This window comes from Amblyomma mixtum, chromosome 2 (genome assembly GCF_055824585.1).
Source record: "Amblyomma mixtum isolate Tamu chromosome 2, ASM5582458v1, whole genome shotgun sequence".
Classification (NCBI taxonomy): Eukaryota; Metazoa; Arthropoda; class Arachnida; order Ixodida; family Ixodidae; genus Amblyomma; species Amblyomma mixtum.
Window position 1 is genome coordinate 104,508,403 of NC_143013.1, and position 18,065 is coordinate 104,526,467.

The 18,065-nt window shown below is 46.6% G+C and overlaps 1 protein-coding gene across 1 annotated transcript in view; it reads right to left on the reverse strand.

Annotated features, from left to right (window-relative positions):
• Positions 1 to 1,317: 1,317 nt before the first annotated feature.
• The window catches only part of LOC149360373 (uncharacterized), a 28,664-nt gene continuing 11,916 nt past the window's right edge, over positions 1,318 to 18,065 (reverse strand). Inside the window, exons 3-5 of the mRNA XM_089569262.1 lie at positions 6,001 to 6,071; positions 4,402 to 4,488; positions 1,318 to 1,433 (exon numbers count right to left, since the gene is read on the reverse strand). Coding sequence (XP_089425388.1) covers positions 1,318 to 1,433; positions 4,402 to 4,488; positions 6,001 to 6,071 — 274 coding nt within the window. The remainder of the gene's footprint in view (positions 1,434 to 4,401; positions 4,489 to 6,000; positions 6,072 to 18,065) is intronic.

Genomic DNA, 18,065 nt, shown 5'->3' on the forward strand with positions numbered 1-18,065 from the left:
GCAAAAACAGGTTTGCAGAGTTCAGGTTTGCATAGTGTATTGTAGTGTCCAGTTCAGATGTGCTAGGCTTTTAGAGACAAGCAGGAGTGTTGTGTTACAACTAGGTTTCAACAAACTGTACAGCGCTCAGAACGCACAAGAACAGCGTCCAAACAAAAACCTATAAAGTACCTAGTTGTAACACACTCCGGCTCTCTCGATGGAATCGCAGTACGTCTAAGAACTGCACAGCACAGTTTATGGGGGATATTGGTCGTTTAGAAAAGGAGCGGTGGCGCACTTATGCTTGTTGTCTTTCTGGTGATGGGTTACTTGTTCGTGATGCTGTTATTGGCCTCTGTTAACATGACGCGCATCCACGGCCGGAGAATGGCTAGGCACTGGTGCAGAACAAAAGAAAACAAGAGACAGCGATGCTGAGAATTTTTGGTCTGAATAAGCATGTCGGCTGCCGTGAGGACAACGCTTGTCTTTTCCATCTGCCTATGTTGTTCGGAGTAGACTTCATGCACCTGAACAGAGCTACACGGCGACGGCGAAAATGAGCGCAGTACACCTGATAACAGTAGAAGTGCATGCAGATTTGTAGACACCTCAAGGATGAAGGAAAAATTTGCCACTCTGTGAAATCCAGTAGCGGGACTAAATTGTCTCCAATCGCATACGTTTCAGAAAAACGTAGCTTATTCCTTTAGGTACATGACTGCAAGCGTTGCACATTAATGACTAGGTGCTCTATTTGTGAGTAATGAAGAGAGAAAGAGATAATTCGGTATCACTGTTCACCGTGTCCATAAATCAGGAGAGAAGCTTTAGTAAAACACTACCTGCTTCGGCACCTGCTTTCGCAGATACACGGTAGCTTTATTGAAAGCGTTATCGGAGTCTATTTTGCGGTGTCATTGCAAGATGTTCAGAGGCTCAAATTAACTTCATCAAATTTATCTCTCAGCGGTTAGCGGCGGACAGGAGTCCACATCCTCATACAGTCCAAACTACGTTTCCTGACATCAGGCATGGCTAGCACAAGCCAACTGCGGAAAAGTGTTCCTATGAGGGGCGAACAAACTGAAGCGCCAGTTTCTTAGTGTAGCCTAACAACCAGCATACTATCTTGCCTTGGAGAGGATAAAAAACCGAAAACCGTGAAAGGTTCGTGCGGTCATAGTATGTCATTGAGGGTGTACTCAAAAATGAAACAAGCCTTTCAATAGAGAGCGCAGTTTTCTTCTGTTTTATTCCCGACCAAAGAGTCTGTTATATTGTTTGCTATAGCTCTTCTCCCAAGGAGTGAAATATATGTGGGTAAATATTTCATTAGCAGGCGTCATCCTTGAACAGCAACACGACACCGCCACACTTCTCGCTGAATGCAGCGTTGCATGCTTCGGGAACAGCATTTACTTTGCCTGGTGCTACCCACTGCAAGCATACTGCGAAAGAAAAAGTCATAACCATTGTTATTCAGTAATATTATAGCCATGTGCGTTCTTTAAATATAAAAGTACACTGAGCGCTTTTTCTCTGCAGTAGGTTCTTGCACGGTGGCTTTTTGCGCATTGTCTTTTTAAGACAGTAAGAAAGGAAACTTAGGCATTGCCGAAAATTATTAAAATTGAGAAGCGGAAGCTGCATATTGTCCTTTCAGTGTGCTGTAAACGCTCATTCATTCGACCACGTTTGCTGCGGCTTCCAATTACGACTTTTCAGTAAAGCAAAGCTCCAAAATCTTAGCACTTTCTTTGCAGAAAAACTGCTCAACAGTTTTTCCTATACCTAAGACAACTTGAGTTACGAGAACCTTTTTACACCTGGTTGGAAAGCTCTAATAAGCAAACCTCAATTGCGGCGAGTTTGCACGCTGCACTGCATTTCGACCCAGGACACATTGCGCGTAGCGCTGATGCGAATAGAAAGACCACACGAGACGGGAGTGTTAGGCATGAGAAAAAATTCCAGAAAAAGATGTGTTCCGAGGCACCGAATTTCAGTCAGTTTTCTCGACCGCTAATGCCACACAGATGCCTTGCAAAATTTCAAATCAAATTCAAATGCTAACCAAACGACCTGTGGTCTGACTATAATGTACTTGATACATTTTCAAAAATTGAAAGCTTTCTGTTCGACAGCGCCTAAAGGTGTTTGCAAGAGGACAGGCTCCTCTTAGAGCGCAGCCCATAGACGTCCGTTCCAAGCTTGCTCATCGTCGTCGTTGTCAGCGTAACCTGGAGATCTATAGCTAAGCGAAAGATGCACTAAGGCGATAACGAAGGGAGGGTGAGAATTAGAAGAAGGAGGAGATGGTAGCGGGAGAAGAAATAAAGTTGGAAAGTGGACAAGACCGCCGGAAACAGGTCAGACGGGTCGTGCTCACTTTGCGCCACCAGTTTTTATGCGTAGCATATTGCAATCACTCAGTTCAGCCCTTGGGCGCGGCCGGGCAGCTACCAAACCACGTGACGTGACGTCACGACAGCCGGAGGAAAAGCTGGGCCCCGACTCGCGCGGTCGCGCGCGGCCGCAGCCACCACCTGACTCCCGCTAAAACAAAAAAAAGAAATGAAAAAAATTAAAAAAGAAGAAAGAAAAGGAAGAAGAAAATAAAAAAACAAAAAATAAAAAAGGCTGACCATGGTGGCGGTTGCCACCGCCCCGTTTCAAAGGGGGCGCTCCTATCCATCCATCCATACGTCACGGAGGAAAAGCTGCTGAGGAAATCGAGTGCCGCCAAGCAATACCTCGCGCAAAAAGACCGCGCAATATGCCACGCATTCTTGGCTTAACCAAGCTAAGCCTGGGCATTTTTTTTAATTACTTTCTAAACAATTTCGCAGGTAGCCGTGATGCTTACAGAGCACCGCAAGCACCTGCGCATAAGCGACTGCCGTAGATGCGGTAGTCAGCTGGTACTCAAGTAACCCCTCCACATCAGGCGGCACAGAATGGAGGCTTTATGAAAAACGCCACATTGCTTTTCCCGAGTGACGCGATTCTTAGCGCGAAGAATGTGGATGTTTCAAATGTCTTACAAGTACGTCGCTGATTATGTTCGAATTAGTGTAAGATCTACCACAATAGTGCTAGCCATAGCGAAAGCAAGCTATGAAATGGCAGTCGGACCATCGCACAGTACATGCATGCCCTACTCTGAATGTGCCGTACACGCGCCTCGCAGCCGGCACCAAAGGAAGACGCGCACACTGTGGCGTCGGTGTTCCTCCTTAAAGTACTGAGACAAACACAGTTCTAGTACACTATAGCGCAAGAGTTGGGCAAGGGGTGAATTACTGCGCTCTGCGCCATTGAGGAGCGTTAGTTCAGTGCGACAGTTTAGAGGCGTTGTGCGACAAAAAGGCAGTGATTGGCATTGTATTCTTAAGATTACCTTAAACATTGTGCAAGTTTCCTGCTTCAAAACGTCTCAAAATCAAGCTGCGCTCATATTTCACATTACGGAGAACCGTGATCATCGGAAATTTTTTTTTATTAAATGCGTCTTATACGGCGTACTCTCTTTTAGTACGCAACTTCGCTGGTAAATGCAAATAAAGCGGAAGCGCTACTACGCATCGGTCGTCCGGTGTTCCGTGTGTTTCTCCTGAGTTAGATTTTTTTGGTCATGACATTTATAAAAATGGTCATCGTAGGCGACAGCACCCTCCGCAAAACAGTGAGGTGGTACTCTCTTGTATATCGGATCGGCAGCAGCATTTGTCACCCGGGATAAAGCTTTGTTTTACTTCTTCTTGTTTCCTTACTTGTTTTGCTTCTTTTCCAAAATATGCATGAGCGTCTAAGTGAATTCTTTTGTTCCTTTTTTTTCTCGTATTCATTCAAAAAACGAAAAAAAGGAGCCATGAGCGCGTCGGAAATAAAGTTTTGTGACAATTATTAAGATGTTCTCTTGTGCTATAATCCCATTGAATTGAATTGGTCCGCAATGCATTCGTTTAAACCATTCCACGTTCTTTCAGTCAGACAATGTAGGGTGTAGCCCAGTAGAAACACAGCAATTAGTTTTAAGGAACACCACTGACGGGCGCGCAATGCATGGAACATAGAGTTTGAACACTGGAAGCTCCTTGCGAGGATTTAAGTGGTCACCTGCCGAATAACGCTTCAAACGTTTCTAAGTGGGCACAGCTGTGCTACCCTTAATATTTTCTTAGTGTATGCATGTAAGAGCTAATTTTCATCGCTCACACATGTCCGATGCGTTCGAAGTGTTCATGATGGGAATGTTTCCGTGAGATTGACTGTGACGACTGCATCAATTGCGATCACTTCTACGAAAGTTGTCCTGAGCTTTGAACCGGTCTGGCTGGCGGTATTTTTCGTGCCATCCTTCTTAGAAGAGTGAAAAAAAAAAGATATTTTGAAAACCCCGGCATATTTACTCACGTTCCTGCGCTCCCAAACGGATCTTCAAAATAAAGCAACTCTTGTAATCGCTGTACTGCGCTTGTGCCGGGATTGGGTGAGAAGTATCTGAAAAACGAGATTAAAATGGTGGGGTCTTTCTGCTTAAAGCAATGTTTTATGTGAGTTTAACGTCTCAAAGCGACTCAGGCTATGAGATACGCCGTAGTGAAGGGCTCCGGAATTTTCGACCACCTGGGGTTCTTTAACGTGCACTGGCATCGCACAGTACACGGGCCTCTAGAATTTCACCTCCAACAAAATTAGACAGCTGCGGCCGGCATCGAAGCCACGTATTTCGGGTCAGCAGCCGAGCACTATAACCACTGAGCCACTGCGGCGGCAAGCTTTATCTAATGAGGCGATAACAATAGCAGATATGGTAATTCCTTAGTGGTTCGTCTCTGATGCGTTAGCCGGTAATTCACAAGGAGAAACTATTGTTGTTTATTCTTAAACCTTTCAAAGATAAATAATTCTGGTCTTTTATTTTACTTGTGATTTAACATGGAGAACGCGGCTGCCCTTTATGAACTGCACAAAAAAATACGCTATCACGCCGATGTGAAAATTTCTGTGTGTCTAATGCCTCCAAAATTTGACAGAATATCCATCATTTTCTAACCAAATATATGTTGCCCATAAATGAGGTTGCTCCTTTTTATTTTCCTTAGAACGATCGCTCATCTCAGACTAGTTGAAATTGGTCTGTGCTCTTAGTTATCCACCATGGGGAAACCAATGAGCGCCGCATATAGCTTACAAGGAGGAAATTTCTGCCACCGTAGTTATAATAAATATGGCCTTCTGACATGAGTATTTCTTTTTTATTTTCGTGTCAACTTTCCTCACATTACGAAAATATTTTGGGCTTGTGCCCTGCTGACAGAGTAACGAATATTCAACGCCAACATTCAGAATTTAAATTTTAAAACGTTTGCTAAACATAGATCTAAATTAAAGCGTTCATCGTAACGATGCAAAACAGGCATTTGGTGACGTCGTATGGCAGAAGGTTCCGGGTAAATGGTACCACCTGGGTTCTTTAATGTCCACTGATATCGCACAGCACAATGGTGATTTGTATTTCGCCTCCGTCGAAATACTGCCGCCACGGAGAGGATCCCACACGAGACGTTGTGATGGGCGGCGGATAAGAGCTAAATCCACTCAGGGCCTGCTGCACACCCAAGGGTCTACCCCTGAAGGCCGCGGAAGTAGTGCTATGGCGCCCCGATAATCACGCAATGCTTCTGGGTGTTCTGGAAGATCTGAGAGGCTTCCAAACAAGTAAATAATCTCCCAGGTTGCAGACCACAGGCCAGTCTAGATCCAATAACAGCTGTGTTCACCTCCCCCCCTTCCCCCCCCCCCCCTCCCCCAAGATTATCTGCTAGTCGTGTTGGCATAGCTTCGCTCAGTATACCGTTTCCAGTTTTGGACCGCTCGGCTACCAGCCATAGAGCTATAGCAAAATACCAAGCTTCAATGTTTCTTGTTAAAATCAAAGATAATGCAATAAACTCGTAGAGCTGTCATGTTTCAATTTCACATGCTGTATATCCTCAGAAAATTGCTTACCGGAATTTATAAAACCAATACCACTGTCAGGATGTTGTTCGCTAATGAAGAATTCCATGGGGATGTCTTGCCTGCAAAAAAAAGTAGTTCTTTAGCAGTCCTGCCTGCTTCTCATGGATTTAGGTGACTATGATTGCCTTCTCCACTACTGTACTGTGATATATTCTACTAGAGTTACGTTAATACATCAGCAACACTTTGTCACACTGAAGTTTGTTATTGCGAATGTGTTCGCACTAATCACAAGAAAAAGACACTTTTAATGCAATACGAAAAAAAAGCCGTCGACAATACAGTGGCGAAGTAACGGGCGTTTCGCCTGAAATTTTGTGGAGTTTTTATAATAAGTCTTTTTCAATTAGAAGAACATTTTTTTTCGGCTATGAATTGTGAGCGGTATAGCACATCGGAATACAACGAAGAGGAGCTTTCTAGTGGGCTCGTTAACAATTACTGAATCGCTAACCTTCTCCTCTTTATTGAGATGCGCGTAGCCCACTGTAAGTATTATCGAAACTAGTGTTTAGAATCTGGAAAACGAAGTTGCCATCAGCGCTATTGCCCAACAAATTTTACGCTCTAAGCGCCAAATAGATACGGTTGCAAAAACCTTGCAGGCAAACGAACCGCTCTAGTGCGCGTAAGTCGTCAAAATAGTAAAAATATAAAGGGCCAGAGCTCCGAAGGAAAAAGCATTTTCGAAATTAGAAAAAATTGTATTGCTGGTACCTACGGTGGCCAACACGTCTTTCAATAAATATGACTAACATTGATAGTTAAGGTGTTCAGCGCTCATTATTAGTTAAGTAGCGTACCACATGGCACGTTTTAGCTGTCTTTAGATGAGATCAACCACGCACGTTCATATGCCGAAAAAGCGTTCTTCCAGCTGAAAAAGCCAGTTTTCAAAAGTTATAAAATATCTTTCGTAAAAACCGGGTATGCTACTGCTGCGTCGATAAAAGCGGTCGCTATCGTGTTCCCGCTTGTGGCATTTGGTTCTTTTCGTTCTTTTTTGGCAGAACAACTGCCACACGCTCTCTCCTCCCTCAAACAAGCAAAAATCGCATGGAAACTGCTAGAAAAAAAGCGACCTGTTAAACGAAGTACGTCTTGTGTAAATATCGTCGTTTATTCTACCGTGATTGCACGGCGTGTTTCAGGGAAGTCCGCCAGCAATTTTTAAACATAGAGTTGTCGATGTAATAGTATGGCTTTTGAGGCATAGAAAATCAGTTTTGGCGGAAAACAGGGAACCGGTGGGTCGCTTTAACTAGTAACCTGCTTAACTAATTTTTAAGAGTTATTTTTAACTGTTATGGTTGAGCTTCTGGCCGTAATTAGAGGTTAGTAGCTGGCTGCTGGTGATAGCCGTATCAGTTGGTATAAATTCAAATCTGTATTTGAAAATACACTGTCATTGAAAAAACGTTGCCCAATTTTTTCACAGTTCGAATATCCCGCGCTTGCGGAGCCCGCACAGCGACGTCCATCGAGAAAAAAGAAAGAGTTCCACTGCGCTTAAAAAGGCAAACACAAAGAAGTCGCGGATAGGACGGGCGCTGAACTCCAGTTGGAGTTCAATGCCCGTCCTATTCTTGTCTTTTGTGTGTTCATCGTTTTGAGCGCCGTGGAACATCCTTTCTTCAGCATGCATCAACAAGCCCACCCATTGGTTTTACTTGACGTCAATCAAACCGCGCCACTCCGTCGAGCAGGTAGCATGTGACCTCCTTTGCCACGCCTCGCCTGGCGCAGTAAGGCATCGAGCAGCGCCTAGGGCCGTAACTGCGGCATGGCACCAGAGCTCACGTGCTCGTTTAGTATATTTGTGACAAATTAAAGTACACCAAACTCAATTAGGCCTAAAAAGGACCGCAAGTGGACATTATGACGCATTTAACGTATACCAAACTCAATTAGGCCTAAAAAGGACCGCAAGTGGACATTACCGCAATGGATGAATTTCGTCGATGGCGGCACGAATTACTGACCTACTGACGCAACGGTTTGGTCGAAGAGCCTTTTATCGCGATAATCATTAGGAGTACCATCTGTAAAAAACCCAACGTTTCTAAAAATTAGGAGCTCCATGACATCAAAGGGTCACGTGAAGTCACCGCGAAAGTCACGTGCAGCAGCAAAATGGCGATTTCCGAGGAGCACCGCAGCACGGAAGGGGCAAGATTGTGGCGTGGTACCGGCGTCACGGGGTGACACAATTTGATTTTCGTCGCTTTGCACTCTGCACAGGCGCGCGGTTTTGCAATGGGGCGAGAAATGACCCAAATAAGTTAAATCAAAGCGGCAAGGGTAGTCGCTATGTCGAAATTACAAAAACTTAAATGGCTAGTACTAACCGTGGTCTAGAAATCTCTCCATCAGGGCACTATCATTAATAAGAGACAAGTTAACTATTCTAACGCAGTCAATAAACGATTCACCAAATAACAGGATTCGCCTGTCTATGGATGCCTGCCAAAATTGGTGTTGCTATGGCTTAATATGCTTGTCTTTATTTCAAATAACTATTTTCAAAAATTAGTGGCCGGCTTTCCTGAAATATCTGAGGACACAACATATTGACCAGTGCGGCGATGTGACGCAAAGTCTGTCGGCCCGCAACATACGGTACAGTCCGGTAAAGGTAACGTGCGAATCTGTGGGCGACCTAGAATATAACTACTGTCGCAACTTGCGTCTGGCATTTGTCGGGAGTTGAACTCTTAATCAGCACACATATCAGCTTCAATGGAAGCCTGCGAGCCCTGCGAGCTGGCCCCTTTTTCTTGCAGGCTCTAGCCCGGAGGTGCCCAAGACACACCTCTCCATCTAATTCTATCGCATTCTTCACACATAGCGTAATTCAGCGGTGATTGTCTCCCTGTTAGAAGTTATGATTAACAAAGGGCCAAGAGGAAAGAAAGTGCATTTACCGTCATGATTGTTTAATGGCAGCTTGAAGTGTGGACAAACACGTTTTCGAGCACTTCTGATTTCTTAGAAGTGAACCGTACTTTAGACAAATTTATTTATTATTAACTAAAATGCATTTTTAATTCATTTACTGAATGCTGAAACCGCATATATATATTGTTAAAGTATTTGAAACGTGCTCGAAGCATGCTTTCAAGTGAAGTATATTTAGGAAATTTTAAGCATGTACTTTTAATAGCTAGCAAGAATTTGGGCGAACCTACCACGTACGCATTTTTAGCGTAATCATGAATGCAAAAAAATCAGGTGCAGTTCAACTACTCTTGAACCTGGTTAGAAAGGGAAAGCTATGGCGTATCAGGCAACTATACGCGGCTTGGCGTCTCTAACGTAAAGCGCGTTCCAAACACTGGACAGGCAGCCCGCCCATCCTGCCACCCTGGCAGCGCGAAGTTAACGGTCGATCGCGAGATGTTCATCCAAAGAACGCTGTGGCCTACTGCTGCAGTTCTGCGCGCCTGCCACAACGTTCTCAACGCTAACGCGTGCAGCTCACATCTCTCTCTCACCATCCCACGCACCTCAAAGCGCTATTCAGGCGTCCACTGACCCAGAGAGGCAGTTATGCGCCTAAGACGTTGTTAGAGGCCAACGCCAATGAACACAATGGACTTCGACGGCCTATGGCTACAATGCCATGTTTCTGGCACAATTTTGTAGTGCCAACGCATGCAGCGCACATCTGTCACTACCGCCACGTAGCTTAAAGCGCGACTAAGGTGTCCACTGACCCAAGGTGCCAGTCGACGAAGCTTGGCTTCTTTCAGTCCCTCCGACTCACTTTCTATATCTGCCGACGAATACCACCTAGCCGCTCTTTCTATATATACGATGCAACGCCGGCTCCACCTCTGTTGTTGCAACGCGGTTTCACCGGCTCCTCTGACGTCATGCCAGATGGCGCGGTGAGCGGCGCTGCAAGCTTTGGCGGTTGCTAAGAGATGGCTCAGCTCGCGGTCTGTAAACCGGCTACAGCGAAACGGCGAGAATACGGCCGATGTAGCTCTCGCTACAAAAATGACTTAATACAATAAAAATGTCCAACCTTATGCATGAAATGTATAGTTTTTGCCGAGGGACGGCAGGAAGCGAAGTGCTACAGCGGGCAACTCAATACATCTACTTGGGGATGGTAGCCACCGCCGATCCGCACCACGAGAGAGAATAATAGACGAATAAAACTGGTGTCGATTGCATTTGGTAGGTACTCTGAGATCATGAACTGCGGTTTACCGCATCTCTCAAGAGAAAACTGTAGAAGCTTCATATTTCCGCAACACACTTAAGGGGCAGAAACGTGAAGGTAGAAGAAATGAGTTCAACTGGAAATGACGACAACGCAGCAAGCTGCGAAAGGAAGACGACACGTGTAACAGTAAGATACAGGGAGAAAGCAGAGTGGGTCAATGAACAAACACGAATTGATGACATCCCAGAAAAATCGGGAAGAAAAAAGTGTATGGGAAGATCATGTTCTATGCCCTTATACTTATTAGCAGTAGCGGAGCGAAATCGAATAGAGGGCAGCATTGCAAGGACGTCAAGAGTGTAGCGGGTGGATAGTATAACAAATTTTATGGAAAAACGCTAACCTTAGTTGCCAAGAGATATTTCACAGAGTTGCCAAGAGATTTTGGAGATGAGTTTGTCATCCAGTTTGCGTAGTTAAGCTGATCATGACTATTGCCGCGATTCTTTTGTAATGTTTGTTTGTTCTTTCTTAGAAGCTGCCGGCACGCTACTTTATCTTTTTTTGTAATGCAATACGTGCCCAGATTTATTTCAATTCATCGCACCCAGGCGGAGCTGATTCTACGCTATACCAGAATGTTCTACTAACTTTCCATGCTCTATCTTGAAAGTTCGCTATCAGCTTTAAAATGAGCTCGGCCGAGAGCATCGGGCATTCGCTTCAACGACCACCTTGCGCGCATGTTTCTACGTCGCCGCCCAGGCATTCTGTTCCTTGCTGGCGCAAGTCAGCCCAAATAAAGAAGTTTTGTTTAGAAGCCATTTTCGCTGTCATCCTGCTCTCCGGACTGCAGTCATCACTGCGTGACATCTGGTGGAGGTGCTAACGAATGTTCCTGTCGCCCTCAGCCGCTGAGAGCCCGTGAAAGCAGCCCGAGCCGTCTCGAATATCAAGAGAGAGCCGCAGAAGCCGTCTCAACCGAAGACGAAGTGCGAAGCGGCCGTCGTCTCCAGAGGCGTCCACCTGAATTGGGCCTACTACTTTACCGCACGCGAGCAAAGAAGGACTCCTTAACGGCAACGTTATCCATGGCTACAACACCAGCCCCTATTATTTTGCACCAGCCCCGACTTCCGCCCATATTCAATGGTTCACTGGGCCAAGATCCTGAAGAATGGCTGCAGGACCTGCGAGAAATTGGCTCGAAAAACACGAAGCTTCTCTAGAGGCGTGGGAAACGCTCAAGCGGGAGTTCCTGAAGGCATTCACAAGGATTGTTAGGAAAGAAAAAGCTCCGCTGCTTCTACAGTCACGCATCCAGCACCCGAACGAGACAGCGACCGCATGCGCAAAAGACATAAAGCGCCTTTTTCGACGCGTCGATCCTGACATGACGGAAGAGAAGAATATGGAGCTTCTGATGCGTGGTGCTAAAGGGGCACTTTTCTTTGGGCTGACCCGCAATCCACCGAAGACCGTCGCTGAACTCACCAGCGAAGCAGCCAAAATCGAGAAAACTTTGGAAGCAAGAGCCCGCCATTTCCTCTCGACAGTACTAAGTGACCTCAACTATACGCACTCTGCTGGCACAGCATTCGGAGGAAACTTGCGGGATGTCATCCGCGAAATTCCATAGGAAGAGCTGTCTCCCCTGATATCATATTCTAACCAGCCTCAAATAGCAACTCTTGAAGAAATTGTGCGCGAAGTGCTGCATGCGTTTGGCTCCACGTCTTCTACGCCTTCAGCTGAAGCTCCAGCGTTGACCTACGCCTCTGCAGTACGCAGTATACAGCCCCATCGACACGCCTTAAGGCCACGTTTTCCGCGTGAACCTGCTGTTCCCGAAAGCCGAACACCTGCCCTCGCCCGCCCAGCCAACGAACGACACCCAAGCCTCACGAAATGTGACGCCTGGAGGATTTTAGACACCCCCCACCTGAGCTTCCATTGCAGTGAAGCCGGCCATATTCTTCGTCACTGCCCGCACCGTCGTATCGGTTTTCGTGGCTTTGCCGGTGACTCACCACGATTACGCTTCGGCCAACGTCCGCAACAAACGGACGAGTACCTGCGTCGAGCAGAGTGTGCCCCGAACCGCCCTTCGCGCTCACCATCACCGTCAGCCTCGCGTTTTGTGTCGCTACACCGCAGCTACGCAGCCGCGGTAAGAGGAAGGTCTCCCAGCTCCCGAAGAGGAAACTACAGACAGCAACCTCTGGAAGTGAGGTTTTGCTCACGAGTGAAACGCCGAACATCCTCCAACGACCACACCGCATGAAGACGCTGCCCCTGACGTGCCGACGCCGCATACAATAACAACCTCGACCGCGGCGCGAACCGCCTTCAAAACGACACCGCCACCCAGAAAAGCTTCGACGACACGCCCTACCCACGATTCACATACACGAATAAGCCATGACCCGACCCCGAGGATGATGTGCAACGCAAGAGCCCGGACATCCGACTTAGAAGTGGTTATCAACGGCTGGAAAGTTACCGCTCTAGTCTACACAGAAGCCGATTACTCAGTAATTAACGGAACATTGGCAGTCAGCGGCAAACCGCTTCTTTGTCTAACCCTGCTTCTCGCTCTTGGCGGGCCGATCAGATGTACCGCGATCTTCAAGGGGCGGCTGCGCCCGCACGGCGATCTCGGACGCTGCCACTAGGACTGTCCCGTTGCGCATGCGTCCACCTGGTCGGTTATCATCCACGTGCAGCCGACAAGCCCAAAGTACCCGGATTCAAGGAGCCGGGTGGAGGATCACGTGGTGTCTGCCAACAGCTATATAAACCGTCAACACCCAGGCATCATCGCAGTCAGCGGCAATCCGCTTCTTTGTCTAACCCTGCTTCTCGCTCTTGGCGGGCCGATCAGATGTACCGCGATCTTCAAGGGGCGGCTGCGCCCGCACGGCGATCTCGGACGCTGCCACTAGGACTGTCCCGTTGCGCATGCGTCCACCTGGTCGGTTATCATCCACGTGTAGCCGACAAGCCCAAAGTACCCGGATGCAAGAAGCCGGGTGGAGGATCACGTGGTGTCTGCCAACAGCTATATAAACCGTCAACACCCAGGCGTCATCGCAGTCAGCGGCAATCCGCTTCTTTGTCTAACCCTGCTTCTCGCTCTTGGCAGGCCGATCAGGTGTACCGCGATCTTCAAGGGGCGGCTTCGCCCGCACGGCGATCTCGGACGCTGCCACAAGGACTGTCCCGTTGCGCATGCGTCCACCTGGTCGGTTATCATCCACGTGCAGTCGACAAGCCCAAAGTACCCGGATGCAAGAAGCCGGGTGGAGGATCACGTGGTGTCTGCCAACAGCTATATAAACCGTCAACACCCAGGCATCATCGCAGTCAGCGGCAATCCGCTTCTTTGTCTAACCCTGCTTCTCGCTCTTGGCAGGCCGATCAGGTGTACCGCGATCTTCAAGGGGCGGCTGCGCCCGCACGGCGATCTCGGACGCTGCCACTAGGACCAACGTTTTTAGATCCCTTTCAGTTTGCAAGCTCCCCCGCGCCGCGCCCGAGAAAGCGGCCCCCGTCCGCTTCCACTCACCACGCGGCGCTGCTGTCGCTGTCGGCCCGGAGGCGCCGGAGCGCTCGCGCTTGGCAGTTGCTGTGACAGCCTGTTCTCATCCGCGATAACATTGGGAGCGAACACGTCGAACTCAAATTTGCTGTACTTTTGGAGCTGTCACGTTGAAACTTCAGCCTCATGGTTAAAGAAATGTTTCACCTGGCTAGTAAGGGTGAGATAAAGAGCAGGCTGATGCCAGTTCGCAAAAAACCAATCGTTTGCATTGCGCTTTATCGCATCACGTTTGCGACGTTTAGCGCTGATGATATGCGTATGTTGGAGTAGAGCTATCAATATTTCTTCGGGAGAATGCACGAAACATTAATGAAAGGATAAAACTAGCGATGTTGCGCTTCTAGATCAGTCACGAAATTCCGCGCTATATTATCAACGAAGCACCGCACATGCGAGCAGCATTTTGCACGTTCTTTAGAATTCCAATTTCAGAGAACACAAGTATAAATGCAGACACACTTAGCTGGATGCAGGGAGGGAATAACTATAGAAGAGCTTTTTATTTGCAATGATAGCACAGACAGGAGCAGCGTACTGCACTTTCATTTTTAGAATGTTAATTTCATTGAACACAGACAAGCATTAAATGCAGACACACTAAGTCGGAAGCACGGAGGGAATGGCTACTTGAAGGCGAGCTTTTTTATTTGCAATGACAATATTTCTCTGTTCTCTAGCCGACGGTTCACGTCTCTCGCCTAGAAGTGGATGCGTGTCACTGTGACAAAATGCAGCACTTGGCATGTAAAAGTGGCCATATGCTCTGCACATCCAAGCCGAACAAGGTTTTGCAATTCAAGCTCGTCTAGCAGCTCCCAAAAAACGCCCCTTTCAAAAACGGCACCTTCCTTCAAAGAAATCGGGATTGCTTTGTTTACAATGTTGGTAAACTCTAGCATCTTTTTGGTGGGATGCTTTAAGCACCCTTGCTTGAAGCTTTTTTATACTGTAAGATAAGCGTCACTGCCAACAACTGGCACAGGACAGCTGATATCTTCCATGCTGATATCTGCTGGCTGCTCCAAATAAGGCGGCGGTGACCATGGCGTAGACGCGAAGGGCCACGCTGGTCGGGCAAACAGCGTGGCGAGTGCCACCGCACGGAAGGAAACGGAAAGGCGACAATCCACGCACCGCAGCTTTCAAACTGAAAGGGATCTAAAAACGTTGACTAGGACTGTCCCGTTGCGCATGCGTCCACCTGGTCGGTTATCATCCACGTGCAGTCGACAAGCCCAAAGTACCCGGATGCAAGAAGCCGGGTGGAGGATCACGTGGTGTCTGCCAACAGCTATATAAACCGTCAACACCCAGGCATCATCGCAGTCAGCGGCAATCCGATTCTTTGTCTCACCCTGCTTCTCGCTCTTGGCAGGTGAGTTTGATTTGCCAAATTGCTGAAACTGGATATATTGTATATTTTTTTCGCCGCTGACTGCAAAAATTCCTGTTACATGCTCTGCTTGTTCCAAACCCGTGGACGGAAAGTGTTTGACTTGTTCTCGTTGCAAAAGTAGCTACCACTTTGGAAAGAGCTGTTCTGCTATCACGAAAAATGCTTTTTCAAAAATGTCGACTGCTATGCGTGAAACCTGGACATGCCCATCATGCGAATCAAGTGGAAGCAATCACTGAGACTCGGATGATAGTGACGTTTCTTTTGGTCATGAATTCTCTGCAGTTAACAGCAAACTTGACCAACTGAGAGTTACGGTTGAAGCTCTCACAACTAAAGTGGAGGAACTGCTCCAATTTAAGGCAACAGGTGAAAAGATGGCTGAAACCGTCACTTAAATCCAAACGTCAATTGAGTTCCTTTCTAATAAATATGACTCTGTCATGTCTACCCTAGAAGCGAACCAAGCTGAGTTAACTCAGCTACATGCCCGAGTGGAATCACTTTCTGAGACTGTTGTCGCTCAAGCTGAGCTTCTGGATCAATCAAGGTGCGCAGTTAATGATCTTGAACAGTACAGCAGGCGATGCAACTTTGAAATACATGGCCTCCCAACCAACCCTAATGAGAATTTGGTTTCTTTCATGGGCGATCTAGCTCAGACACTAGAGTTTCCAGAATTTGAAGCGAATACAGTCGCTTCAATACACACACTGCCGAAAAAGGACAGTTAGTCTCCCCCTATCCTTGTTCAGATGCGTGACGTGGCGTCTAAAGAAGTATGGCTTGCTCTACGAAAAAAGCTTCGCGATTTACCTACGGATGAGTCTCACCCTCGGCTGTATTTCAACGAAAATTTGACACGGACAAACAAGTAGCTTTTCCGATTGACCAGGTCTAAGGGAAAAGAAAAGCAGTACAAATTTGTTTGGACACGTAACGGCAAAGTTCTGGCCAAGAAATCAGAAGTAGTGAAGACTGTTGTCCGCATTGAGAAGATGTCTGACTTGGATAAGATCTGCTGAGCATGGGTGATCTCGAATTCCTTGCATTTACAACATTTTCCGAAGTAACAAAATTTTTCACAAGTGACGCACAACCTGCTTTTTGCGCGACGCACGTTAATATCCGCAGTATCCGAAAGCACTGGGATGAATTCATTGCACTAACTTCACCTTATCGTTCTACATTTGACGTATTTGTACTGACGGAAATCAATATTTCAGCCGATATTTTCAATCAGTATGCAATACCAGGTTACCAAGCAATTTCCTGTACCCGACCTGCTAGAAAAGGGGGTAGCGTCGCAGTTTTTGTGAGAGACAGTTGGACTGTCACAGAGCTAAATTCTGACTTCCAGCAAGCAGAAGTAGTAGCATTGCGTTTGAGCACGCCAGCTCTCTCTCTGATACTCTTTTCAGTATACCGACCCCCCTGCTTCAATGGCAGGCTCTTTTTGGCCGAACTTGACAACGCCCTCTCAGCCCACTCGCATGAAGATTATATCTGTTTTATAGGCGATGTTAACATTGATACCTTTCGCCCTTCTAGGGCTCTGGTCTCAGATTATCTTGATCTGTCATCAAAATGGGGACTGCAACCAACTATCCAGAAAGCTACGCGAGAAGAATTTCTGTCAGGGCAACTTGTCGTCTCTTGCATCGACCACATAAATATAAGAGCTCCGAATTGTGCCCTACAATCTACTATCGTCGAAGCAAAGCTGTCAGACCACTACTTTGTCTGTTGTTCTTTAGCCCGGAAATCGAACCCTACAACAGCAGATAGCGGTAAAAAAGAAATTTCCATCGTCGACCCCAAAATCTTATACCGACTGGCATCGGAATACGATTGGGAAGTGTTCTTGGAAAACGTGCCCCCGAAAGACATTTATGATAAGCTTGTTGAGCTATTACAAGAGTTTAAGAAAGCGGCTACTCGCGTGGTTGAAATCAGGCAGCGCAATAAAGAAAACTCATGGATGACCTTAAATATACTATCAGCTATAAAAGAAAAAGATTTGCTCTGGGCCCAGTCGAAAAGGGCACCTGCATCTATCCTGCTACGGTCCAAGTTTAAGGTTGCAAGAAATAAAGTAAACGCAATGATTCGTCAGGCTAAAAGAGTACATTTTCGTAACAAGTTCAAGAATGCAGGCTCTGATACTAGAAAAACGTGGTCTTTGATTAACAATCTACGAGGTGTCAAAAGGCGTGGCAATGATGGCAAAGATTTTGTGTCGTATTTTGGCACTGATGAAGAAAAAATAGCTAATGAATTCAACAGGTTCTTCTCGCAAGTTTCGGGCAGTGCGCAACAGAATCCCTTATTTTGTACTCTGAAGAACAGCACAGTTGAATCTGCACACCTACCTTTGCTAATTGAGGATGACCTCTATTCAATTATTTTTGGTCTTAAACGCAATAGATCTGTGGGAATAGATGGCATTTCAGTTGATGATTTGCGAACGTTGTTCGACATACTTAAAGGCGTGTTGCTGTCGCTGTTCAACAGCATTATCTCAAGCGGCATGATCCCGGTGAACATGAAAGCGGCTATAGTTACCCCAATTCACAAAGGTGGTGCACGTAATAGGTATGAGAATTATCGTCCTATTTCAGTCTTGCCCTGTTTGACTCAAATATTAGAAAAACATCTGGTGTTTACAATGACAAGTTTTTTTAGATAAGCACAAAATCCTGTCACCGTGTCAATATGGTTTTGTACAAGGTAAAGGGACGGAAATGCTTTTGGAGGATTTTTCTGACATGTTAAATCGATCTTTTGAACGTAACCAAGTGGTGTGTGCACTGTTTCTGGATGTCAGCAAGGCTTTTGACAGCGTGTGTCACAGTGTGTTATTGTGTAAACTGTCCAGG